At 47.7% G+C, this 26,969-nt stretch overlaps 1 protein-coding gene across 1 annotated transcript; it reads right to left on the minus strand.

Annotated features, from left to right (window-relative positions):
• Nucleotides 1–23,894: 23,894 nt before the first annotated feature.
• LOC128335647 (brain-specific homeobox/POU domain protein 3-like) lies at nucleotides 23,895–25,823 on the minus strand. The gene is made up of 2 exons (XM_053274257.1): nucleotides 25,651–25,823; nucleotides 23,895–24,965 (listed from the first exon to the last, which is right to left on the minus strand). Exons 1-2 carry the CDS (start codon nucleotides 25,768–25,770, stop codon nucleotides 24,030–24,032), a joined length of 1,056 nt encoding a protein of 351 aa, XP_053130232.1. The 5' UTR covers nucleotides 25,771–25,823; the 3' UTR covers nucleotides 23,895–24,029.
• Between the last annotated feature and the right edge of the window lie 1,146 nt (nucleotides 25,824–26,969).

Below are 26,969 nucleotides of genomic sequence, written 5' to 3' on the forward strand. Positions count from 1 at the left end.
CCCTGCTTAGCAAAGGGGACAATTCATGCTTGCTACCACAGCTCTCCTCCATCGACATACCTGTCGACTTCAAAATACCATTGAAATTGTACACACTTCAGACTCTATGTTATTGGAGAAGTTATATCTGGCAACCACCCCCAAAACCTCCTCCACTTATTCCCTGGCAAAGTTTATTTTTCCAAAAATACCAGACCTTTTAATCGATTATCAGTGAAATTGACTGAGGCATGTGTGAGTGAAAAGCAAGGTTGGAGGAGGGGGAAGTGATCGTGTGGGAAGTGAGCACAGATTCAGATGGTGTTACATTTTTATCCAGCACTAGCATAGGGTACCTGGCATTGCTCAGGTATCTCTTCATTATTGCATCCCTCTCCATTGTGTGGATCTACCTGTTGTATATCCACCTGTCTTGTCTGTGTGAGATGGTTGTTGGGGTTCCTGGGTGCCCTATGTTATTCTAGGGTCCTAGGCAGTCACTGTGCCAAGTTTGGTCCCAACAGCTGAAAGGGTGTGGGAATGCATAGAGAACAGACAGACAAACAGACATTCAACTTTATGTATATAGAAGAAGATATTGCCAAGATAGTAAGAAATGCCATTGGATGGAGTCTATGCCCGTCCCCCATGTGATCAAAAATCGGAAGCACTCACAGCTCTCGAAACTGGGTAAGATGCTTGTCCCACCCAGTTAATTATCTTCAGAACACGCCTGAGGGTTTTCAGAGGTTTCAAGCCGTTCACCCATTCAGGTTGGAATCACTGTGTGATGTGTTATAAAATGAAATCTGTTGCCTTGGTGTGTGTGCCAATGTCCCTGTTAAGTGATGCAGGCATTGAAGGTTGCCTAGTTTAGATCCCTGGTCAGCCAACTAATGGCGTAGCGGGGAAATGGCTTGACTAGCAAGCCAGAGGTTGTACCCGGTTTGAATTCCCGCTGGTATGTTTCTCCTATATCGGGCAGCAGCGATATAGGAAGAGGCTGAAAGGCATCATCTCATACTGCACAGGAAGAGGCAATGGTAAACCCCTCCTGTATTCTACCAAAGACAACCACAGGGCTCTGTGAGCACCAGGAAGAGTTGACACCAACTTGTCGGTACATTTTACATTAGTTTAGTTTATATCCCTGAGCTCATCATCACCCAGGACCACAACTTCCTTCACTCAGCCCTGTGAAAATTGCGGGAGCGGGAACCAAAAGATAAATATCTTTGCACTCCATCCAGTCTTCTGTGCCAACCAGATCTCCAACTGGAGACAGACAGATGTGTACAAATGGTCATTTTGTACACATGTAGATCACCTTAAGTGGCACAGCGGGAAAATGCTTGACTAACAAGCAGAAGGTTGCCGGTTCAAATCCTCGTTGCTACTCTATCGGGCAGCAGCAATATAGGAAGACGCTGAAAGGCATCAGCTCATACTGCATGGGAGGAGGCAATCGTAAACCCCTCCTGTGTTCTACCAAAGACAACCACAGGGCTCTGTGGGTGGCAGGAGTTGAAATCGACTTGATGGCACATTTTACCTTTAGAGGAATCTAATCATACGGAGAAAGCATAATCTAAACCAGGGTTTCTTAACCTTGAGCCCCCAGATGTTGTTGGACTACAACTCCCATCATCCCCAGACATGGCCTTTGTGGCTGAGGATGATGGGAGTTGTAGTCCCACAACATCTGGGGGCCCAAAGTTAAGAAACCCTGATCTAAACCAGGGCTGCTCAACTTGGGCCCTCCTGCAGATGTTGGCCTACAATTCCCATAAGCCCTGGCTATTGGCCACTATGGCTGGGGATTATGGGAGCTGTAGTCCAAAAACAGCTGGAGGGGGGCTACGCTGAGCAGGCCTGACCACAGTCCTTCCCTGCCTGCCTGAAAAAAATGCTCTGACAAGCAGCTGTTGTGCTGCAGCCGGAAAGTGATTGCATCCCTACATATATCCCTCCTCTCATCAGATCTATACTCCCAGGCTTACCTTCCCCCCCACCCCCCTCACTATGGAGCCCCCACCATCCCGCTGCATGACACAATGAGGGATTTAGGAACTCCTCAAAGGAGCACTTTAGGGGAAGCAGGAGCCAGGGGAAATGGCGCCCACATGAATGATATGCTACGTTACAGACCATAATGATGTCAGTCTGGTCTGATTCACCTTCAGTTGGCTCCCTCGCATGGAGTCCGTCCCCATTGGCAGCAAGATGCTGAGAAAGCACAGAGCGAGACGCTATTCAGAGAGAGAGAGAAGAGGGTCATCAGACAATTGATAGCCGGGAGTGGACTCTGATTCCGTAGACTCTTGCTCATCTAAACATATAAAAAGTAGGGAGACAAAAAAGAGCCATAGTAAGTACCTGCGTTCCATTCGGAAGTCCCTTCCAAATGGAAAGCACCATGGAGACAATGTGTTTGCGAGGTAGCCATGAATAATGCACCGGGGCCGGGCCAGTGCACAATTTGTTCTGAGCAGAGAGCAGCATTTGTCTTGCCAAAGCAAAGCCCTCCATATGAGCCAAGCGTTTCCCGCAAAACCTCAACATCACTTTGAGCATGGAAAGAAAGATGCCCTGTCCAAGGTCCTGGAATCCTGGCCGCTCCCACTCTCTGTGTAGAACCAGCTGTGACTTTGCGCGTGGCGGCGGTATGGGGGGGCATGGTCTGAAGGAGCATGATGCACCAAGCTTGCGGATGGTTAGCAGGTGTGGACTAACTAGTGCTGCTGGGATGGAAAACGTCCTGAGAATCTTCTACATTTGTTGCACTGAGTTCCACCACGGAGCTATTGTAGAGGAGAGGTGATCTTGTGGTGGTGAGCATGAATTGTCCCCGTTGCTAAGCAGGGTCTGCCCTGGTTTGCACTTGAATGGGAGACTACAGGTGAACACTGTAAGATATTCCCCTTAGGGGATGGAACTGCTCTGGGAAGAGCTCCTGCATGCTCGCATGCAGAAGGTTCCAAGTTCCCTCCCTGGCAGCATCTCCAAGATAAGGCTGAGAGAGACGCCTGCTTGAAATCTTGGAGAGCTGTTGCCAGTCAGTGTTGGCAATATTGAGCTAGATGGACCAGTGGTCTGACTCAGTAGGAGACAGCTCCCTACCTTCCTATCAACAGCTACTAGCCTTGATAGCTGTATCAGAGGGGCATGCCCCAAAACACCAGATACCAGGGGTGGGGTCCCCTCTTTCCCTTGCTTGTGGGTTTCCCAGATGCAGCTGCTGGGCTCATTTTTGAATCTGGATGCTGGATGGGCCTTGACTTCATCCAGCAGGGATGTTCTTATGTTCATGGGAGAGAGGCGGGCTATACACGTAATGAATAGAATTAATAATAATGCAGTCCTTTGACTACCAGCTTGCTTTTGACTAGCTGTCTAACACATGCTATTTCCTAAGGCAAAGGATATTAGATTATGTGATTCTTGATCTGATCCAACAAGACACTTCTTATCTTTCTTAGCAAGAGTGCATATTTAGGATTGTCTTCATCCTCGTCTTTGGCTTCTTACAGGACAAGATGCAGGAAATAACTCAAGGTAGCACATTCATATTAAAAGGATAAATTAATCAGCTTTTCCTTTTAATTTGAAATGCACTATTTTTAGTTATTTTCCTCATTTCACTACTACTACTACTACTACTACTACTACTACTCCTCTTTCTCCTCCCCCCTACCTCCTGATCCTCTTCTTCCTCCTCTTTTTCCTCCTCCTCTTTCTCCTACTGATCCTTCTGCTCCTTTTTTCCTCCTCCTCCTCTTTCTCCTGATCCTTCTCCTTCTTCTCCTCCTTCTCCTCTTCCTTCTCCTCTTTCTCCTGATCTTCCTTCCTTCTTCCCCCTCCTCTTTCTCCTTCCCCTCCTCCTCCTGATCCTCTTCCTCCTCCTCTTTTTCCTCCTCCTCTTTTTCCTCCTCCTCCTCTTCTCCTCCTCTTCCTTCTCCTCCTCCTCCTCCTCCTCCTCCTCTTTCTCCTGGTCCTTCTCCTTCTCCTCCTCCTCCTCTTCTTCCTCCTCTTTTCCCTTCTCATCCCTCTCCTCCTCCTTCTCTTCCTACTCCTCCTCTTTATCCTCCTTTCTCCTCCTCCTCTTTATCCTCCCCTCCTCCTCCTGTTCCTCTTCCTCCTCCTCTTTCTCCTGATTCTTTTCCTTATCCTCCTCCTCTTCCTCCTGCTCCTTTTCCTCCTCCTCCCCCTCCTCATGCTGCTATTTTTGCAATCTTTTGCTTTTGTTTATTGGTGGAGGATTTTATTTTCTTGCTGCCTTTAATCTTTTGTTGTTGTTTTTATGGTATGTTTTCAAAATGTTGTATGCCGCTTTGTGTGTTCTCTCAGAAAAGTGGGATACATACATACATAATCATAATTAGTCTTTGATGGCTGACAACTTGTGAAAATTCACATTTGTCAAATTGAAACCATCAAAAGATGCCAGTGGCTGACATCCATACTAAGCGACTCAATAGTACTAATCTGGAGTCACTCTAAAGAATCACTTAATTTCAATCGAACTACTGAGGAGTATCTTTGTCTGGATGTCAGTCAGTGAGTCTGACGGGGTGATGATCTGAAACGTACTCCCTAGTATGGCTGCAGCCTCACATTTGGGAATTTGAGAGGGAACCTGGTATTCAAAACCTGAATGGCAAAACTGGGTTATTTTTATAAACTCTTGATCCAGTCAAAATTAAGTACTCCATGTCCCAAGTCTTTCAAACAGTGAAATTTGCTTCATGCTTTTATTGAATGGGATTCAAAGTTGATTAACTGTGTCTAGCTTGTGCACTTAGTATTTGCAAGTATTTGTTTCAGCTCGATGGTGTTAAAGACATCATTTTGTGTGGCACAGCCTTCTGCATCCTGGAAGGATGGTACTTCTGAACCCTCCCAGCTGTGGGTTAAAGCATATTTCAGCAGTGGCCCAAATCTTGCTCCATAATTAATTTGTCTCCCCCCCCCCACTGGAACAATACATCCTTTGTTCCGTGGCTTCAGCTGTTCTGCAGGTAGCTAATTGAAAGTGTTGCTTACCTGTTTATACCCTGCTGTCCTTAAAGTACGGAAACCAGTAATGATGCCTTTTCTCCCTTCTTTCCCCCGCCGTGGAACAGAGCTGACTTCAAGTCACACCTTTCTCGAAATGCATCTTCCCAACACGAAGCCAAAATATATAGAATAATAGAAAAGGGCTTTTCAGCAGGATATTCTTTCTTGGATTGCCTTTCGGAAAGAGAGCTCTCTTATGAGAATACCGGACACTCTCTTCCTTGTGTTATTTCAGCAGAAGGGCTTCAATAAGGGTTGTGTCAGATCCGTTCACTTTGAAGGATGGTTTCATCTTCCATAACTCTACAGTTTCATTTTTCGGTGGATATAGTTAAACTGACACAGGGCCCAGATTTTGTTAGCTTTGATCACAGTTAGCCAATGTTTATATTGGATAAAAACATGATGAGGTGATTCTCACAACCAGCCAAAACTGGGCTCAGGGAACCCAGCCCAGTTTTGATTGGTCGTGTGCAGCAACGGGATCTGTGCGGCTCCCGGGGGGCAAGTCCCTCCCCCCTGTGGCGTAGCTAGGGGAGAGGGGGCCCATGTTCATCCCTCTCTCTGGCGGCCCCCCAGATTGAGAGAGATAATGAAGAAAATAGGGAGGGATGGAGCTGGAGGGCCCTTAGGAGCTGGGGGCCCGTGTTCCTTGAACCCTTTCGCTCAATTATAGCTACGCCCCTGCCTCCCCCTTAAATGCCCTCCCCCTTAAATGAGGTTAGCGGATCGAGCGCTCTGCTAACCCTAGTTTTTTTAATCATGCAAACAGCCACGGTGGACACACTCAGGGAAGGAGGACCCCAGGAATGGAATGCACACTCACATTGGAGGGGGGTGTCACTGCACAGCGGCAACTCCCTTCACCCAACCTCTGGAGCTGCCAGGTGAGGTGAGGGCAGATGGCGGTAGAGCTGCCACCCTTCTGCGCCACTGATCCACCCGTGCAGGGAACCCCCTCTGATTGCGTGTGGGGAAGGGAAGGTAAACCCTCCTTCCCTGCAGTTAGCCTTGGCAGCTCTCCTCCCTGACCGTGAGGAGAGCTCCGATATTTATTATATTATATATTTGATAACATTACTATTATCATTATTAAAAATATTTATATTCCAATTTTCAACACAAGTTCCCAAAGCAGTTTACATAAATGTAAATAACCAAATAACTAACTGAATGAATGAATGAATGAATGAATGAATGAATGAATGAAATGGCTCTCTGTCCCCAAAGGGGACAAAAAAATACATGCCCGCTGGAGGGATGCCACACTTAGGCTGGATAGGGACAGTCTTAGGCTGGACAGGGACAGTCGCTCTCCCCTTAGGCTGGACAGGGACAGGCTGGATAAGGACAGTTGCTTTCCCTTTAGGTTGGATAGGGACAGTTGCTCTCCCCCTCCAAATAGATGGAAGCCACTCCTTTAAAATCTGCATTTTTGCTCCAAAAGCATGGAATATTTTAATTTATCCTCTGCTCCTGGATTCAAGAGATGAAAGTTTGGGGCAGAGTACAAATTTGACAAACAAAGGAAGGAAGGAAGGAAGGAAGGAAGGAAGGAAGGAAGGAAGGAAGGATGGATCTGGGTTCCACATTGGTGGAGGCTAGCTGTGAACAGAGACACATATGGCCAATGCCAGGAAACAGGATTCCCTTAAATTCACAGTTGTTGTTGTTGTTGTTGTTGTTTTGATTTCTACACCGCCCTTCCAAAAATAGCTCAGGGCGGTTTACAAAGAGAAACAATAAATAAATACGTTGGCTCCCTGTCCCCAAAGGGCTCACATTCTAAAACGAAACACAAGATAGACACCAGCAACAGTCACTGCAAGTACTGTGCTGGGGGTGGATAGGGCCAGTTACTCTCCCCCTGCTAAATAAAGAGAATCACCACATTAAAAGGTGCCTCTTTGCCCAGTTAGCAGGGGTTAGGAACACAGAACATAGGAAGCTGCCATATACCAACTCAGACTATTGGTCCATCTAGCTCAGTATTGTCTATCTACACAGAACGGCAGCTGCTTCTCCAAGGTTGTGTTGCTAGCACTGCTTTTCTGCCGGCTCCCAGAAGCCTCTCTGCTTATGTTACTGAGGCATATGGGTCTCACTTTTGACATGCTCAGGAGCCTCACAGCATCGTGAGCCCTCTGTTTGCTGGCACATTGGAGAACAGTCACTTAGTAGGCAGTGGGACAGTCACCCCTAGATTTAGCAGCTGCAAAAATGCCCAATTGAAAGGGAACCCGCTTTGTGCCTTCCCCATGCTGGGATACCTAAGTAGACTCCTGAAGTTAACTCGCAACAGTTAACTCTCCTAGAGTCTCCTTTCAAGGTTTCTCTGCACAATTGTGACCCTCCTTTGGTTTACCTCCTCTCCATAAATGCCTCAAATGAGCTGAAGACCTATTATTTCAGCAGGGAAGTCAGATAAGGCTCTGTGAATGTGCATTCGCTCCTTATCAAAAGAAGGCTAGAGTGGGCAATCGGAACTCGGAGGTGCACCAATTAAAAACGCTGATTAGTTTACTAGATATTTCCAACTGAAAAGAGTTCCTGTGTTTTCACATTCAGTCACTCCACTCGCATTAACCTCTCCACGCATTGTGTTGTAGCGCAGCACAACAGACAAACAATGAGATCTTTTGAGATTCCCCGGAACTGCCTTAGGCAAGAAAGAAGGTCAGTTGGAATGTCCCCTCAGGACACATTTTGGTCTTTAACTGCCCCTGGATTCTTGAGCCAGTGTGCTCCCATTGGTCTCCAGTGCTACCCACTTGGTGACCACCTTGTGGAGTCAGCCATTACTTGGACGCTGCAGCAGACACTTGCTATACCACTTGGCTGTGTTTCTCTCTGTGGGCTACCCTTGCTTCCAGGCCCTAGATAGGCTCCCTTGCCAGATCCAATTTACACAACCCTCCTTGCCACCACCTGGCACTGGCTTCATGAGGAAAGACACACTTTGGATCTACCCCTGCTACCTAACTCCCTTGATTCTTCACTGCTGCTTGCAGTCAGAATGGCCTTCAGCCTTCATCTGGGACTCCAAGATTCAGAACCCCTGCCCTAGATGGAGCCTGAAGTCACTCTCAAAAACTCCACCTGAGCACTTTTGCATGCAGGGGAAGATTACACGTTGGGCCAGGGTAAATCAATGTTACGGGCTACACATTAGAGGCCATGGTAAGCTGTTTCTGTGTAATGGAAGCCAATGGTCTGGTTCACACAATTGTTCTAACCTGGGTTACTGACAGCAGTGATATAGGCAAGGTGTTGAAAGGCATCATCTCATACTGCGCAGGAAATGGCAATGGTAAAGCCCTTCCTGTATTCTACCAAAGACAACCACAGGGCTCTGTAGACACCAGTAATCAACACTGACTAGACAGCACACTACCTTTTACTGACATTAATGTGACTGTGTGAACCCACACCAAGTTGGTTTATAGCCTGAATGTGAAATTCTCTCCTTGGCACGAACATAGAACATAGAAAGCTGCCATATACTGAGTCAGACCACTGGTCCATTTAACTCAGTATTGTCCACACAGACTGGCAGCGACTTCTCCAAGGTTTCAGGCCAGAGTCTCTCTCAGCTCTATCTTGGGATTGCTGCCAGGGAGGGAACTTGGAACCTTCTGCATGCACACATGCAGGTGCTCTTCCCAGAGTGGCCCCATCCCTTAAGGGGAATATCTTACAGTGCTCACACATGGAGTCTCCCATTCAAATACAAACCAGGGCAGACCCTGCTCAGCAAAGTGGACAACTCATGCTTGCTTCCACAAGACCAGCTCTCCTCACGGGTTCACATGATCACACTAATGTTGGTAGGCCACATTAAAGCTAGATTTGAACAATTGTGTGAACCAGGCCTATGTGTCATTGTAATATTTATAAATCTTATGTTGCATGCAGCAGCTCAAATCCTGATGTCCAAATCCTGCTAGTCCAAATATTTCTAAAGATCCAGAATTTATAGCACCATTGTGTAGACAACTGCCGTGTGTGTGTGAGAGGGGGGGCAGAGTATTTGTGTGTGGGGGATATTTGTATTCTTTGAAATGTTTGGACCCAAGAGATCTACTGGATTAAATAACTTGTGTTGTGTGTGTGTGTGTGTGTGTGTGTGTGTGTGTGTGTACAGCAGTCTTGGGGATCATTTGATTGAAAAGTGGAATATAAATCTTCAAAATATGTACTTGCATAAACTAATAACCAGCAAGGCATGGAATCTTTATTCCTCAGCTCATTTCATCACATTTATTGAACCAATTAGCAGACTTCAATACAATACAACATATACAATGAATATTTATAGACCGCTCTTCAACTAACGTCACCAAAGCAGTTTACATGGAAATAAATAAACAAATAAGGATGGCTCCCTGTCCCCAAAGGGCTCACAATCTAAAAAACAACATAAGATAGACCCCAGCAAGATCCACTGGAGGGATGTTGTGCTGGGGATGGATAGGGCCAATTGCTCTCCCCCTGCTAAATAAAGAAAATCACCACTTTTAAAAGTTGTCTCTTTGCTCAGTTAGCAGAGGTTAGCAATAAACAGAACAGATTGGTACAGGGGCATAGTTAGTGGAGAGCAGGCCTTTGTTCACCCCTCTCTCCAGCGGTCCCTTAGAGTGAGGGAGATAAGGAGGAAAATTGGGAAGGGTGGAGCTGAGGGGCCCTCAGAATCTGAGGGTCCCAGGCTCTTTGAGCCCATCTGTTCAATTATAGCTACCCCCTTGGATTGGGGATGCCCCAAATACTATATTACATAATATTACAAAACAATGAAAACTCTCATATATACAGACTAACTGAATAGTATGGTCAAGTATTCTATTGTTTATAGCCAACTATCATATTTAATTGTTTTATTAGTTGTTTGTGTTTAATTGTTATAGATGTTGCCGTAGCTTCTAATATTTATGCTGTAGACTGCCTTGAGGTTTCTCATTAACAGCAATGTATATATGTAGCAAATAAATGAAGGAAAGAAAGAATGAATAAAAATATAAGCATACGAGATGCAGAAGAACTGGATAGGCACCAAGAAGGCCAGAATGATTACATTAGATCATTTTGACTCTTATATAGCAAGAATTTTGCTGTCATTTCTCAGACTGGCTGTGTTATTTTCTAAAAGGAGATTTTTTTTAAAAATGCCATTGTCAGATGAGCTTCCAGGACACATAACAGCAATCAGCAGATCACTTCTGTGCTCCTATCCTACAATGAGGTTTCTCAAACAATTTGATGCATGGTTGGGGCATACCAAATCTTCATCCCAACCCCATGCCCACCGTTTCTTTGTTGGATCCAGCACAGATCTTCTTGCTATCTTTTCTCTTTCACCAGTTGAGTTGTGAAACTGACTAGAGGTTTTCCCATCAGTTCCCTTGAACTGAGTAAGTCTTGACTTCCATGGGAATTAGGGGTGTACAGAAACTGTTTGATTGGTTTGAGCTCAAACTGAACCTGCCCCCCAAAAGAGGGGGCCGGTCTGAGTTTGAACCAAACCGGGCCTGGTTTTGATCGAACCAGTTCGGCCCGGTTTGGCCACAACCACGCCAATTGCATTGTTTGTCAAGGGAATCCATGCACAGAGGCCAGAACCGGGCTACTCACCAGCCCCCGGTATGCGGGAGGGAGCACCGTCAGGGCTGCCACCACTGTGACAGCCAGTATGGTGTCCTCTTGCCTGCCCACCCCAGCCCTTTTAAAAGAGGCAATCCCCCTTTGCTTGTATCCCCCCTTACCAGATTGCCCTTTACAAGCAATGCAACTGAATCAGGCCGAACCAGGTCAAACCAGTTTGACCTGGTCTGACAGCACAAACTGAACTGCCGCCGGTTCTAATGAACCGGTTTGTGGCCCGGGCAATTCAGTTCAAATTTAGCTCACATTCGAAGCAAACCGCATGTACTAGTTCCTGTGCACACCCCTATTGGGAATCCCTTCTTTGTAAATTCTAGAGCAAGTATGGAGAAATTCCTGACTAGCTTCCCATCTGGACAGATGAAATTAAGAACATAATCATTTAAGAAGCTCCCTAGTGGATCAAATGAAGGACTTGCTAGGCGAGCATCCTCTTTCCCACAGTGACCAATCAGTTGTCTTTGGGAACCTCACAACTAAGAAGCCTCTAATCCCAGCGATGACCTTTAGTTATTTGCAACTAATCACCATCAATAGCCTAATCCCCCTTTTATTCAAGTAATCTAATCCAGTGACCATCACCACGTTGATCAAATTGGCCAAACACTGAAGGCTGGACATAGGCAACATGCTTATAAATAAACACCCCAAAAAATTGTAGAAGCAAAGTTTAATTTTGAAAACCAGGAATGCCGAGGTTCACCCTGAATGGGGAGTTTTGTTAATGCTATTTGTTGTTTGACATTTTCAGGATCTCAAAACAAAACAAAATCTGTCTAGGCAAGAAACAGGAAGTATCTGGAAGATATCAGGAAAGAATTGTCCTATGAAGGTAATAAAGTAAAGGTAAAGTCTGCTGTCAAGTTCGTGTCAAATCCTGGTGACCACAGAATCCTGTGGTTGTCTTTCGCAGAATACAGGAGGGGATTTACCATTGCTATCTTCCACACAGTATGAGATTATAACTTTCAGCATCTTGTTATATCGTTGCTGCCCAATATAGCTGTTTCCCATAGTCTGGGAAACATACAAGCGGGGATTCGAACTGGCAACCTCTGGCTTGCTAGTCAAGTCATTTCCCCACTGCAATCAAAAAGAAGCTGCCTTATACTGACTCAGACCCTTGGCCCACCCATCTCAGTAACAGGAACATAAGAACATAGGAAGCTGCCATATACTGAGTCAGACCATTGGTCCATCTAGCTCCGTATTGTCTACACAGACTGGCAGCAGCTTTTCCAAGGTTGCAGGCAGGAATCTCTCTCAGCCCACTCTTGGAGATGCCAGGGAGGGAACTTGGAACCTAGATACTCTTCCCAGAGCGGCTGCATCCCCTGAGGGGAATATCATCCAGTACCCTGAGATTCTGACCCTTCTGTTCCAACAGATCCCTACATATATCTATATCTATATCCAGCCCTTTTTTTGTGTGACGGTACACACCAGTACTGAATACTGGCACCTTGTCTTGCCTGGGATCACAGCTGCATAGCCTGTGCAGAGATACAAATTGTACATAGGCACAGTATCCACATGTTACGTTGAATGCAGATACAGCAGTAAACTTCCTCTCCGTATCCTGCATTTCGGAGGCCTGTACCCAGGTTCATGTTTTAACACAGGTACAGCCATTCACACAAAAATAGTTGCACGTGTACATATATCTGAACACAGGTACAGCATAATGTCTAATGAGGGCTGATTCTCTCTCCCTGCTTCTCCCTGCTTCTCCTTTGCTGGGGACAGCAAAGGCTAGGTGGCTGCACTATTCATGCAGATGAAGTGTGAATCAAATTCACAGATTCACATACACCTCAGATAAAATAGAAATGAAAATATCAAATCCCTTGTGAACTGCTTATTGGGCTTCACAATAAATCCACAAGGTTCACAAGGTGTACAGGAGTTTATCAGAAGGACTTTGAGTGAAGACCAAGCTATATTGTTTCTTTCTTTATGTATTGCATTTCTAGACCGCCCCATCCAAGAACTCTGGGAGCTACACAACAAGTAAAACACAAAAACAAACACCATTTAAAACCAACTGCTTAAAACAATGTAAAAACAAAGTTAAAACAGTTCAGGGCCATTTAAAACCAATTTAAAAGACTGAAGAACAATTTTTTAAAAAACTTGGAAGGCCAGGCCAAACAAGAAAGTCTTCAGGGCTGATGGTGGTGGTTTTTCAATCCCTAAGTTAAATCCATATAACAAAGGAGTGTGTGTGTGTGTGTGTGTGTGTGTGTGTGTGTGTGTGTGTGTGTGTGTATGACCTTAAATTGTAGCATCTGTATAGTATCTGTAGCATTTGTCTCATCTCTAGCAACTGTAACCTGCAGCCAAAATAAATTGGCTTTGTTTTTTACCTCCTTTTCCCAATTCAGATGTAAAATTCTGTGACTGGAAAGTTAGAACTATTAACCCAGGTTCAAGAGTCTGCATGCCCCCTGACACATGCACCCTATATATCACATGCACCCATAAATGTGTGTGCTTTAAATCCATTATGGAAAGTACAGGGATAAACATTTGCAGGTGTTAACATGTTAAGTTTCTGGTAGCACTACTACTATTATTATTATTATTATTTTCCTGGGGCGGGGGTGTTGGTGGTGGTGGTGGAGAGATTTAGAAATGCTTGGCTTCCCATTTCCTGAAGTCTTGAGGTCTGGCATATCCAATGGTCTGGCTAAGCACCTGTGCAAAGTTCAAGGATGCAGATATGTTACCTGAGTGCACTCAAGTCACTTGATCTTTGCACCTGAATGCAGCAGAAAGTTCTCTCTCTCTCTCTCTCTCTCTCTCTCTCTCTCTCTCCCTTGTCCTTAGATACAAGAATGTTCTTCATTCTCCTTCTTGCAGTCGCTTAACTGAACTGCAGAGCAGAAAAAAGTTCCCAGGACAGCTAAAACGGAGGACTTCTATCATCACACAACTTCTATAATTCTCCAGCACATTGCCTGATGATGGCCTTTTTAAATAAGCGAGATAAACCCAAGGCTCAATGGAACCTCCGTGGTAGACTTCCAGTGGCTGACATGTAGGCTAAAGTTACTCATGAGTAGTCCTATTGAGATTAACAGGGCATGGCTAACTTACCCCATTAATTTAAATGGGACTGCTCGTGAGTAACGTTAGTCTGCATGCCCACCAATATATCTCGACGTGCCATATATTGGAGGGATGCATAAAGTGAGGTCGGCTACCGGCCTTCATACCCTGAGTGTGAGCTTCCCAAAAAGTGGCTGGTTTTGGAAACAGAATACTAGGCTCGAAAGACCTCTGAGCGGATCCGTCGAGGCAGTTATTACGTTCCCAAATATGTCGGTTTCACGCAGACACTTTGTCAGCATCCGCAACTTTTTAGGCAAAAAGAATCTGACTCAAAATTTTTGTCTGATCCCTCCACACACACACACCCAGCGCCCCTCCCCCGCCCCCACAACCCCACCCCGCATGGTGCTCTTGGCCAGTCATTCCATATTACCTCTGCCGAGGCGACTGACCGGCAAGGACGCAGTGGACCAAAAGCGAAAGAAAGAAGACGAGGAAGGGGCTTCGTTCTGACGTTGATTACGCCCAATGAGGCGTGTGATGAGTTTGCTAGCTTCCTTAATTGTCCACCTTAATCGCCGTGCTTTGTCACAAAAGCTCAGGCAATTTATTTACTTTATGTTCTCTTTAATCATGGTAAACAAAAACAAACCCAGGCGCCTTGGTAGGATCTCCCGCCTCCTTCCCCACGCGCGCCTTCCATTCTTCTGACCACAAGAGATCAAGGCCTGCATAATTTGAACCATTTCCTCTAGAGGTGGCAGAGGCTGCGTGTCTTCTAAAACTCTGGCTTCCTCGTTCCCTCTCCCCACCTAGCCCTCTCGCCTCCTCGACTTTCGAGAAAACGGCGCTTACCTGCTTGCAGACACACCTAAGTGGGGGGGGGGCTGCTCTCTGGCCTTCACAAGGTGCCCTCGAATTAGCACCCCGCCAAATGACCAGGGGGCTGGTCCTGCCCTCCCCCAAACAACTCTCCAAGCCGGATCGATGCCGCAGGAGAAGCATTTGCTTAAAGCTGTTTGAGTTTTTTGAAACGAGGAAATACTAGCTCTCCTTTTTATTATCTCAGGTGATAAATATTGCATTGCACGCATTTAAAACTTTTAATACTAGGGCCGGATTGTGAGAGCCACCTGTGGGTTCTCTCTTGCCTGGGTTTTTGCTCTCCCTTCCTAAGGCAGTGGGTTGTCTGTGTTGGGGAGGGGAAGGATCGCTGGCACCCCACTTTCTGCTCTGTGGGGAAGGGGGGGTCCAACCAGCGAAGGCGTGTGTTCTGTCTTGCCGTGGAGAGTTTGACGTCTCTTGGAGAGAGCCGTGGCGGGGAGGGGGGGGTGAGAAGGGCCCTGCTAATGTTGCATTGAGATGATTCTCAAAGGCCCCCCAGGCAGCACTCAACATCCAGACTTCATTAAAATTTCATACGCAGCACTTGGCCAAGGTCTATTTATGAAAATGCGCTTTTCGTGGCATGGAAAAAACAGGGCTCCGACGAAAGAACAAAGCGGGGAGGGGGCGCTGAGCCGAAGGGGCCTTAACGCCGCGCACAGCGGCCCGGCCAGCGCTGGTCGGAGCGCTTTCAGCTAGAGCTGAAGAGGCCAAATGGATGCTGGAAAGGGAGAAAAGAAGCCGGGGAGGGGGAGAGAAATTGTATGCTTGCGGAGGCCGGGGCGGGGGGGGAGAGTTGTTCTTAATCGCAGTGCGGGAGAGAGCTGTTTCAGCACGCTGGACGGTTCCCCAAACGCCCAGAAAGGGCATCATTGACCCGGAGAAGCAAAGAGCCTCTGAACTGTCCAGGGTGCTGCAGCGGCCGAATGGATGCTGGAGAGCGGGAAGGGAGGCCAAGGGGAAGAACCTCTGTGCTGAAGGTAGCTGTTTCAGCACGTTGGACAGCTGCTTGGCTCCACCGTTTGGCTCGCTAGTCGCTCCCCAGACTCCGAGAAAGCGCACCCTTGACTCAGAGAAGCGCAAAGCCTCTGAACTGTCCAGGGTGCTGAAGAAGCCAGAGGCGGGGGGGGGGTGCTCCTTAAATTATTAACGAGGTGCAGGGGCAGGGCGGGAGGGCGGGGGAGGAAAGGGGGCGGAGGTCCAAGGCGAGCTCTTGCAGAGAACAAGCTGGTTTATTTTGTTGGGTTGGTTTTTTTAAAGCCTCTCATTCATGCAGAAAGTCGGCAGTCATGTCTATTCCCTCCGCCTGATGCCTGCGAGAGAGGGTTTAATGTGGTCCCAGGCGGAGCGCCAAGCGCTGTAGAGGCCGGGGAGTCTGTCAACAGACCAGGAGTCAGGGTGGGAACGGATTTATAGAGGGGGTGGGGAATTGCGGGAGGAGGACAGAAAAGTGGGGGCGGGGGAGGGTCCTGGAGCCAACTTTTCGATCAAGTTCGAAAAGTGGTGATTCGGGGAGTATTTTAACAAGACCCTCCTCTTTTACAGTCCAGCGACCTAATATGCCAAGACTCTTTAGATTAGAGAGCCGTTTAAATTCTCCTATAAAAATCAATGGGACTTTCAGAGACTAAATTTCGGCTAGCTTGTTTTCGGTAACAACTAGTTACTGTGGTTCTCATCTCTTAGTCTGCCAAGCAACGTGTGTTCTATTTTCCTTCTCATGGATGAACATATTGCTGCTATTTTTATTATTATTATTATTATTATTATTATTATTATTATTATTATTATTATTATGGAATATAGTAAAATGGGTTTAATCTCATCGGTATTCACCTATTCATAAATACTTTGAGGCAATAAAGCAGATCACACTGCAAAAATTAAAAATTAGAAAAAAATACACTAGATAAAAAGAAATAGAGGCAATTAAAAGCAGTCCAGTGTATTAAAAGAAACAGTAGAGTCCATTGCAGCGGTGCAGACAGAGGGAAATCTTGAGAAACAACTTCTCACTTAATTTGGGGGGGAGGGGAGGAGGAAAGACAATTATGTGGGGAAGAAAATATGTTTTGGGGGCATTCAGTGAAATGCAAGAACTCCTCCAATGCTTGGGGGGGGGGCATTCCTGCTCTGTTGGCTAAATATATAGCTATAAGGGTGACTGAAGTATACTTTCTAAGAATCCGAAAACTTGAACAACATACAATAGTTTAAACATTAAAAACGGTCGGTGTTAAATCCCCTTCACTAGGTCTATTTATTTTGGTGTTCCTCAGCTCTAGTGAGAGCTTCTTTGTCGTAAATTTCTGGTCTGCCAAAGTTATATAACTTTCTCGGGCTCTGCTCTTGGCTGAGAGAAACGCTGGGTTTTATAGAAATGTATCAGATGAATGGGAATCTTGCCGTCTTCGGAGAGTTGCAAATTGCAGCCCTTTGGGATCGCCAGAACAGATCCCAAGGAAATCGGGGTGGATAGAATATGAGTGGCTGCTGCCCTGAGAGACTGAAGTCATGACATTTCTGCAGCTCCAAAAACAGCCAAACTTTCCTCAACGTGGAAGGTGCTTGCTATTGACTGCGGGCAGGTGCAGGAAATATGTATTTATTACATTTATATCCTGCTCTTCCTCCAAGGAGCCCAGAGCGCTGTACTACATACTTGAGTTTCTCCTCACAACAACCCTGTGAAGTAGGTTAGGCTGAGAGAGAAGTGAGTGGCCCAGAGTCACCCAGCAAGTCTCATGGCTGAATGGGAATTTGAACTCGGGTCTCCCCAGTCCTAGTCCAGCACTCTAACCACTACACCACACTGGCTCCTTAGATACTTTGTGTATAACCTTCAGCAGTAACCCACCCCCTCCCCCCAAATATCAGTATTTTTAATTGGTTATCTTCAAAAATCAGCATCTCCTCCCTACTGATCCTAAGCCTAAATATGTATGTATGTATTTTTTTTAAAAAAATGAATTCCTATTCTTTGATGTTTGCGCTTTCTTCCTCTTGCCTGACCCTCGGTTGAATTTTAGATTGTAAGCTCCTCTCGACAGAGATCTGCATTCAGATTGTTAAGGCGCCTTGAGCTTTGATGACTGATGATGATGATGGTGGTGGTGATGATGATAAATATCACTGATGCATTGTGTGGGGATTGCATTTCCCTTTCTCCTGGGCACCAGCAAAGACAGCAAATCACTTGAATTATCTTGTTTACATCCCATGGCAAAAGGGGCTTTGCTGTTGTGATTTTTACATGTGTGAAATGTTTTAAATAAACTCTTGGCTTTTCTATAATATAATTTTGAAATCCTGCTTCTGTTGCTAAAGTTTTCATTTATTCTTCCTTTTATTTGCTTCTTTAAAACATTACCATTTTTACTGCCAAACTGTCATCCCTTTGTATCCTGGTTTCTTCCTTCCCTCTCAGTGTTGTTCCACCCATTGACTGCTTTAGACTGTAAGCTCTTTGGAGGCAGAGACCTATCACATTTTTCCTTATGGAACTCTGCCAGGCTCTGTGTAGATCGGTGGTGCAACATCATCAGCTACAGCAACAAAGCTTGTGTTTTGGCCTAAAATGGTGTAGATGCCTCTATATTAAAGGCAGTCCTGCTTACCTGTTTACCCCAGGTAAGAAATGAACTTGTCCTGACAAGAGATGTAGAAGAAAGGATACTCTGCCCAATTAACTTGCAGAACTCAGCTTCAGAAGATGTCACTAGGCTGACACGGCTTTAAAAGGAAATGAAGCAGCTGCGTCGAAAATAAGTCTACCATCGACTATTACTCATCACATTCAAATGGAGCCTCCATGTACAGAGGCAGTATACCTTGATTACCAAATGCAGGAGCAACAGCAAGAGCGGGTTTTTTTGCATTCATGCCCTACTTTTAGGCTTCTCAGAGGAGCTGTTGGAAGCAGGATGCTGGAATAGCTGGTACTTTTTTGCCTACCCCAGCAGAGCTCTTCCTATATAGCAGTGGGATTATATCTAGGGAAAGGGCCAAAGCTCACCGGAGGAGGATCTGCTTAAGTTTTCACACAGAAGATCTCCGGTTCAACTCTCGACATTTCCAAGTACTGAGGGGAAAGACCCCGTCTGAAAAGCTGAAGACCCGCTGTCGGTCAGAATAGACAACTGTAAGCTAGATGGACCAAGGGTCTGACTCAGTAGGAAGCAGCTTCCTATGTGCTTGGCTGGGAAATATCCATCCGAAACCAGGAGAGGGACGCTGCCAGTCAGTGTCGGCAATGCAAAGCTAGATGGGCACCAGGGTGAGAGTGAGAGAATGCACAGTTGCCAGCTACTGACTCCGTGCGTGAAACTTCTGTGTTCTGTTTTGCCGCAAGAGATTTAACCATTTCTTTTTTTCATGGCTTTCCGCTCAGTGTGTTGCTTTCCTCTCGGCTTACCCACCACCCCCGGGTTAACCACGGCCGTGGAGGAAATGGGGCCGCTAAGGCGCCGTTTATTCGAAGGTCCACAGAACACACAGACACAACGTTTCCCTCCTCATGCATACAAAATAAATATTTTAATGAAACCGGAGCACATCTCTACTACGTCGGTCAAACAAAACCAACACGTCTTCTTGGGAAGCCTCTAATTAAATACTTACAAAATAATAAGAGATTCGCTTTTAATTTTATTTAAAAAAAACAAAAAAAAAAACTTCTGTCGTTTGTACATGTTGTATTTAAGTTTACTCTTTCCCCGGCCCCCAGATCTGTAGTGCATGTAAATCCTAAGACGTTTACACAGAAATAAGGAGAAATAATTGAGTTTCCCTAGTCAAGGGAGCGTAGGATCATAATGGGATGATTTAGTATGGAAACCATCAGGGGTGGGGGAGGGTGAAGAAAGAACCAAAATCGAGAGACCCAAACCCGCCTCCCATTTATAAACTCGATCCACGGATTGGTTGGCTGGTTTTATAAGGTCATGAAACGGGATCAAATGCAAAGGTCTGATGATTGTCAACGCACATTTTTTGCATTGAAGTTCTACAGGCCTGGGAAGAGTTCACGTGAAATGAAAGCCAAAGAAACCCGAAATCGATGGTGCTCCGTTGGGTTCCGCTTGGTTATTCTCGGAAGATTCTCCCGCTTTCCAACCTGGCCAATTTATTTGGGAGGCTCGCACAGAACTCCATCCCAGACATGTTGATTGGGAAAGAAGTTCCATTGATTTCAACGAGAGTTTCTCCCAGGATGGAGAAAACTTCTCTCCTTTAATAAAGCCCACAGGATGCACAAGGCTTCTTGCAAATAATACTATGGATTTGTGGCTGCCGAGTGCCAGGACCGGTGTGGTTTCTTCTTCCAAAGAAATGCTGGAAATATATAGAGGAAGTTATGCAGCTGCTTCCTACTGAGTCGGACCCATGGTCTGCTTAGCTCAATGGAATCTGCACTGGCAGGCAGCGGCTCTCCAGAATTTCGGACAAGGGTCTGACCTGGAGATATCAGGGACTCACCTGGGATATCTTTTGGATGCAAAGCAAGGCTTTACATAGCGACAGTTGTGTTATGCCTCTTGAAATCCTTCGCGCAGGGAACGACTCACAAGAATATACGGCAGCAGAATCCAAGAGAAAATATTTCTTCCCCAAGGAAGACCTTTTCCTTTGATTTTCTTAACCAACGTATCGAATTCAGCAGAACCTACTTGCGAGTAACCGAAGGATAGGTTGGATCTCAAAAGATATCAAGAAGATTCGATTTCTCGCTCACCAGAAAAATTATCGCAAGAATATGTCTTTATTTGCCTCTCTCTCTCTCTCTCTCTCTCTCTCTCTCTCAGCTGAGAGTGTTCAGTTCTGTGTCTGAAGCCGGAAAGGCAAACTGCTCTTCGTTAGGGTTCCAAAATCGAAGTCACTCCAGTTCTTTTATGCCTTAAGGTCTTCAGTTCTTTAATGCCTTTCACCCCAAGTCCTATTCAGAACTGTTTTGACCAAGGGAGCTGTCAGAATATGTGTCAGTCAGATGCCCTGGCAAAGTCACATGACATCCGGTTCCTTGCGCTCGGCATTCAGCAATCAAAGATACACTGTCTCTAGCTATGGAGGCTCCCTTCGGCTTGTCATTGTCATTATCCAACCGGTAAGGGCAGTCTGATGGAGGGGGAAGACAGAGAGTGGATGATGGGAGGCGGAATTGTCTTTCTCAGGTTTGTTATTATGTTAATAGTGAAGTAAGCCCCCTCGGGTCTGAAAAGAGAAAGGCGGGATACAACACTTTTAAAGAAATATAAGCGGGGAAACTCATTCTGTGTGTGGGATGTAGCAGGAGACACTTTTTGAGGTGAGGAGGACGGGGAAGGCCTGAGGAAAGAAAGGCCTGATAGAAAGATACATCTAAATCTCTCCAGTCTTTACCTGCTTCAAGTTTTGGTTGAAACCCTGGGAGTAATTCAATGTAGGAGCGCCATTTGGGGAGAAAGGAAAATCTCTGAGGTATAAACAAGGAACCACAACGAACGTTTTTTAAATTGCGAAGGGCGGGGCCGTATTTTATGGTCTTTGAACTTCGGTATGAATCTCCCTCAACTCCGCTTTGCCCTCCACACAAAAACTTGAAATGCTTTCCTTCTTTCGGAACTGCTTCGGATTAACCTCACTCCGGACTTTCTCCACCCCAGGATCAGAAGGAAACCAGTGTAGTAGTGCCATGGTTAGGCATGGCAGGCCAGTAGCAGCGAGACCCCGGTTCAAATCCTCCCACCGTCAAGAAGCTCGTTGGCTGGCCTGGCCCAGTTCCCTTCCTTCAGCCTAACCTACCTCTCAGGGTTGTTGTGAGGATAAAAGGAGGAAGGAAACCATGGCCCTGAGGCGGAAGGATGGGTAATAAGAATATCACTAATAATAACTGAAGGTTCGGATTGGCCCACACAAGCAGCTAAAACAGAATACAGTTGGAACAAAGCCAGTCAAAAAGGTAGCAAGCCTGGTACTCCGGAAATCAATCTATGAAAGACTTCCCGATGTATTCATCCTCAGCCCCACCCCAGGAAAATTTAAAAACACACACCCAAAAAATCCCAAACCACCCTACAAACTGTTTACTGCTTTCTGTCAGTTGCCCCTTCTCATTTGCAGACTCGACTTAATGGAAAGCATTTCAGCTTCAAAAGATTTATTTTGACCACTCATTTTGTAGCCCTTAATGAAACATTTCTCCCATTTCCGTGTGTCGGGGCTTCTGTGCCCATGGCTACGAGAATTCCCAGCCTATTTCCCCAAGCAACTGAAAAGACGAAAAGAACCAGACACACACATCCCCCCCCCAAAAAAAAACACCTCCCAAATTTTTTTCTTATTGTTGGTGGAGAGCCTAGAAAACTTACAATATCTGGCTACGGAGCAAAACTTCCACAGTGCTTTTAGTAAACACTCCACTCTTCTTTGCTTCTAGAAACTGGTTTTGGACAGCTATAAACTTCCCAGAGGACTGTCTGAAGTTGGGGGTTACTGCGCGGTAACAGAGAGGCAGAAACTACCTCCCACTCGCGAGGTCTTTAATCGTTTCCTTTTGATGGCATCATTTTCAATGAATTCACTTTATAACTCCAAGAGTTAGGTAGATACCTCCCCGGCCGAATTTCTCTCTCTCTCTCTCTCTCTCTTACACACACACACACACACACACACACACACACACACACACACAAACCCCTCTAACTTTTTTTTTAACCCTCTGCTTTTATAGGGTCTGGATTCTATTTAGCCCCGCTTGTTCAAATCCCCTTTCCTCCGGATTATCCAAAATTGCGTAGCGGGGCGAGGTAAAACGAACATGGTTTATTTGAAATTCTGGATCATACAGGCAGGAACACAAATTTGCATTCATCTTTCTTCCTCTCTCTCTCTCTCTCTCTCTCGGTCTCTCTCTCACACACAAAGAGATAGTATATTCTTTTTTCCCCTTAAAAAAAATTAAACGGAGAACATTTTTTCCTATTAAAAAGGCCATGCGAAAAATAAAATTTAAAAAACTTGCCTTAAAAGTGCCAAGTTAAACCCTTTACAAATCATTCTTTCTCTGACAATGACTTAAGTTTTGTTAGCTATAGTGAACGGTAAACTTTACATAAAAATTAGGCTGGATGGCCGAAACAGGGAATTCGTTGCGCTACAGTCACCACTCAAATCGCCAGATACAGAAGAAGAAATCTTTGCCACCCGAAGGATATGCACCCCGCCCCTAATGAAATCCTGTCTCCATTCCTTAGGGTTAAAGAGTCATCCACGCCATATTTAATGGTTTGATTGTCAAAGCGTTTCTCTTTTTTCTTTTTTTTTTACAGTGAAATTATACAGACATTAAATATTTAAATATTTCAAGTGAAAGGAAAATCAAAAATTCATAAATCCCTCCCCCACAAAAAAAGACACAAACACGTTTTCCAAATCAGCCAAGAATCTTGAATGTTGCCGCTCCGCGAAAAACCGCTTTTCTTAGATTTCATTTCTCTCTCTCTCCCCCTCTCCCTCTTTTTTTCAAACTGATGAGGTAGAAACAGAAGCCTTATTGCGAACAATGCGATGGGGTTTTTTCCCCCTTCCCCTTTTCCTTTTTTGCTGCCGGATGAGGAAAAGGTGAGAAAACCGAAGCATGCGTGAGATGGAAAGTGGGGGGCGGGGTTGAGGGGAGGGAGGGTTGCCCTTTGGCGTGAAGGGGACTGAAGGACCCCCCCCCGTATTCCCCCCCCCACGGGTGAAGAAGAAGCAACGAGAAAAAGCAATGAAACTGAAGTCAGCAGGGCCCAAACATGAAAGGTCACGTCGCTTTTGCGATTGCCAAAGGAAAATGAGGATTGTCTTTTTCTTTTATGTCCTCATTTCAAGTTTCATTCTCTTCCCTGTTTTTTTACACACAGGTCTGGGATGGTAAGATCAAGTCTTGTTTTTAAAAACAATAAAAATCCAAGCCAACCAAAAGGGGGGAGGGGGGGGGGAACCAACCCACGAAAAAGACTCAACTTTTTCACTCACCAGGATTAGGGTACAGTAGCGTACTTTTGTTTTTCTCCTGTATAATGTTTTTTTTTTTTAATATTTGCATTGTTCTTTTATTTAGAAAAGAAGAGTCTTTATAGTATTCTCTCGGAATGGGGCTCAGTCGTCCGGGACTGCAGCCAGAGGGTTCCAGTTCAGGCCGGGACTGGGCGGGGCGGGGTGTGTGTGCCGCTCTGCCTTTGGAGTGACTTCCTTCCCGTCGAAATTCCGAGCTCTAAATTGTGGGTGTTTTTTTAAAAAATTCGGAGTCCTCTGAATTCTGGTTTTTATTCTGGGTGCTCTGAATTCTCTCTCTCTCTGGAAACCCAGGCTCCTTCCCTGGCCGCCCAGCCCGCCCGTCGGGTCCGCTGCCCTCTCCTCCGCTCCCCACCCCCTGCTTAATAGGCGGCGGAGAATTTCATCCGCTTCTGTTTCTGTCTCTGGTTGCAAAACCAAACCCGCACCACGTTCTTCTTGAGGTCCAGCTTCTCGGCGATGGCGGCGATCTTCTCCGACGACGGCCGCGGCTGCACGGCGAAGTAGGCCTCCAGGGAGCGCTTCTCCGGCGCCGCGATGGAGGTGCGCTTGCGCTTCTTGTCGCCCGTCGAGTAGACCTCGGGCTTGGCCAGCTTCTCGCGCTGCGCCCGCTCGGCCTCCTCCAGCCAGGCCTCCAGGATGGGCTTCAGGGCGACCATGTTGTTGTGCGAGAGGGTCAGCGACTCGAAGCGGCAGATGGTGCTCTGGCTGAGGCAGCCCACGCCGGGGATCTTGAGGTTGGCCAGCGCCGAGCCCACGTCGGCTTGCGTCACCCCCAGCTTGATGCGCCGCTGCTTGAAGCGCTCGGCGAAGGACTCCAGCTCCCGCGGGTCCGTCTCGGTCTCCGGGCCGGCCAGGACCGTGTGCGAGGCCAGGCCGTGCGGCGGGTGGGGGCCCATGCCCATGGGGGGCTGCCCGTGCGCCGGGTGCCCCATGGCGTTGAGGGCCGGCAGGTGGGCGTGCGGGTGGGCGTGCGGGTGGGCGGGAGCGGCGCCCACGTCCGGCAGCGGCAGGGCCGAGTTCAGGTGCTCCAGCAGGTCGCTATCCAGGCCCTGCGCCGGCTGGTGGTGCGCGTGGTGGTGGTGGTGGTGGTGCGCGTGGCCGCTCAGCACCGACGGGTGGTGCAGGTGCACGGTGGACGAGGTGGGCGTGCAGGAGACGGAGACGCTGCTCATGGTGTGGTAGGTGGCGTCCGGCTTGAAAGGGTGGCTCTTCTGCGAGACGATGTCCACGGCAGCCAGGGCCTCCGCGCCGCGCAGCAAAGTTTCATCCAGGCCGGCGAAGAAGTTACTCTGGAGCTGCGGGGAGGGGAGAGAGGGGCACGGAGAGACCGACACAGGGCTCAGACGGAGGGGCTGCTGGGGTCGCTGCGGGAACAAGCAACCCTCTCGGGCGAGGTGGGGACGAGCCCACCTTCCCTCTCCCCAGACGGCAGACAGTCCCCACCTCCAGACATCTTCACCCCCCGCCCAAAAGCCCCCCACAAGGGTCGGACCCGTTCCCTGGGAGTCCAGCGCAGAGGTGACTCCAGAGGGACCCCCAAAGTAGATCCCCCAGCCCCTCTTTCTGTTTCAGAAATCTAATATGTGGGATACAGCTTGCCCACCCTCAATGGCACTTCTCCCCTTCTGTGCCCCCCTTAATTCCCCCCCCCCGGTGCTGCCACTGGTCCAGCAACAGAGGGCAGCGACCTCCAACCCCCACCCCCCTTGGGCTTTTTAGAACCTCTCCCTAGAAAATGTCAGACGTGCCAGCCCACCCCAAACATTTAACCACTTCCTCCGCCCCCCATGCACATATTTTCAGGAACCCTCGTGTACTGAGGGGGGGGGAGGCGTCCTTCAGAAAACGGTCTAAGTGAGCCTGAAGCGAGGGGACTCGTCCAGTCGCAGAACGCTGACCCCCCGTCCCCTCCACGTCCACAGGCGCGCCCCCCTCCCCTCTTAAGTCCCGTCGGACACCCCTCTCGCCCCTTCTCCTCACCTGCGGGGCGGGCAGGCAGGCTCTCCGGATGGCCTCGGAGCTGGAGTGGAGGTGAGTGTACTTGGGCTCGTGCAGGATGGGGTGCATGCTGAACGCCTGCTTGCTGTTCATGGACATCATGGTGGCGGCGGGTAGGGCGAGGAGGCGGCGGCGGAGGAGACGCTCCAGCCCGGCTCGCCTTATTGTCTCTGCCGGCCGCTCCGGCACTATCAATGACATTATAGAGCCGCCCTGGCCACGCCCGGCCGCCGCCGCGCCCGCTCATTGGCCTTGCGGCGGCACGGGCCCCGCCCACGCTCCCTAGTCCCGGAGTCGGAGAGGCAGGTGGAGCGGCGCGTCCAAGCAGCACCAGACTGGGGGGGGGAGACATCACAGGAGGGGCATGTATGGATGGCGAGACGCGTGTCCCACGTATTAGATGCCTGACACAGAACGGGGGGCGGGGGCAAGCCACAAAGGGGAGGGAGAGGACAAGCTTGGGTAGGACAAGCTAATGGGGGGGGGCGATGGGGGGCAAACCACACTATGGGACTTGGCAACCCCAAAGACTGAGGTGGGGGGCACAGAAGGGGTAAAGTGTATCTATGGGTGGGCCAGGTTTCCCCCACGTATTAGATTTCTGAAACAGAAAGGGCGGGGGGGAGTGGCGAACTAAAAATTGAGGGGTGTGGATGGCAAGCCACAAAACTGAGGGTGGAGGCACGGAAGGGGCAGAGTGTATTTCTGGGTGGGCGAGCTGTGCCCGACTTCTTAGGTTTCTGAAACAGAAATGGGGGACTGTGGGAGGTAAGCCATTTGTGGGGGCGGGGGGGGGACCTTGCTCGCTCACGCCAGGAGAGCTGGTCTTGTGGTAGAAAGCATGAATTGCCCCCTTTGCTAAGTAGGGGCTGCCCTGGTTGCATTTGAATGGGAGTCTACAGGTGCGAACACTGTAAGATGATCCCCCTCAGGGGATGGGGAGGCTCTGGGAGGAGCACCTGCCTGCTTGCATGCAGAAGGTTCTGGGTTCCCTCCCAGGCAGCATCTTCAAGACAGGGCTCTGCCGGTCTGTGTAGGCAGTCCTGAGCTAATGGTCTGACTGGGTAGAAGGCAGCTTCCTATGTTCCTTCCTATCACGCCCCCCCCCCCCCCCCCCCGCCGCCCAGCTATCCTTGCAATGCAGACCGCAAGCCAGCTCTTCCAAGCCAAGCAGGCACTTGGTCTCCCAGTGTCAAAATCCTGGGAAGAAGGAGGCATGCAAGGAAAGAGCAGGGTGTTTGAGTTACAACAGCACACCTTGAGAACTCCAACTCAGTGCTAGCAGGTCCGTGACTTGCTTC

Source organism: Hemicordylus capensis, chromosome 11, assembly GCF_027244095.1.
Source record: "Hemicordylus capensis ecotype Gifberg chromosome 11, rHemCap1.1.pri, whole genome shotgun sequence".
NCBI lineage: Eukaryota > Metazoa > Chordata > Lepidosauria > Squamata > Cordylidae > Hemicordylus > Hemicordylus capensis.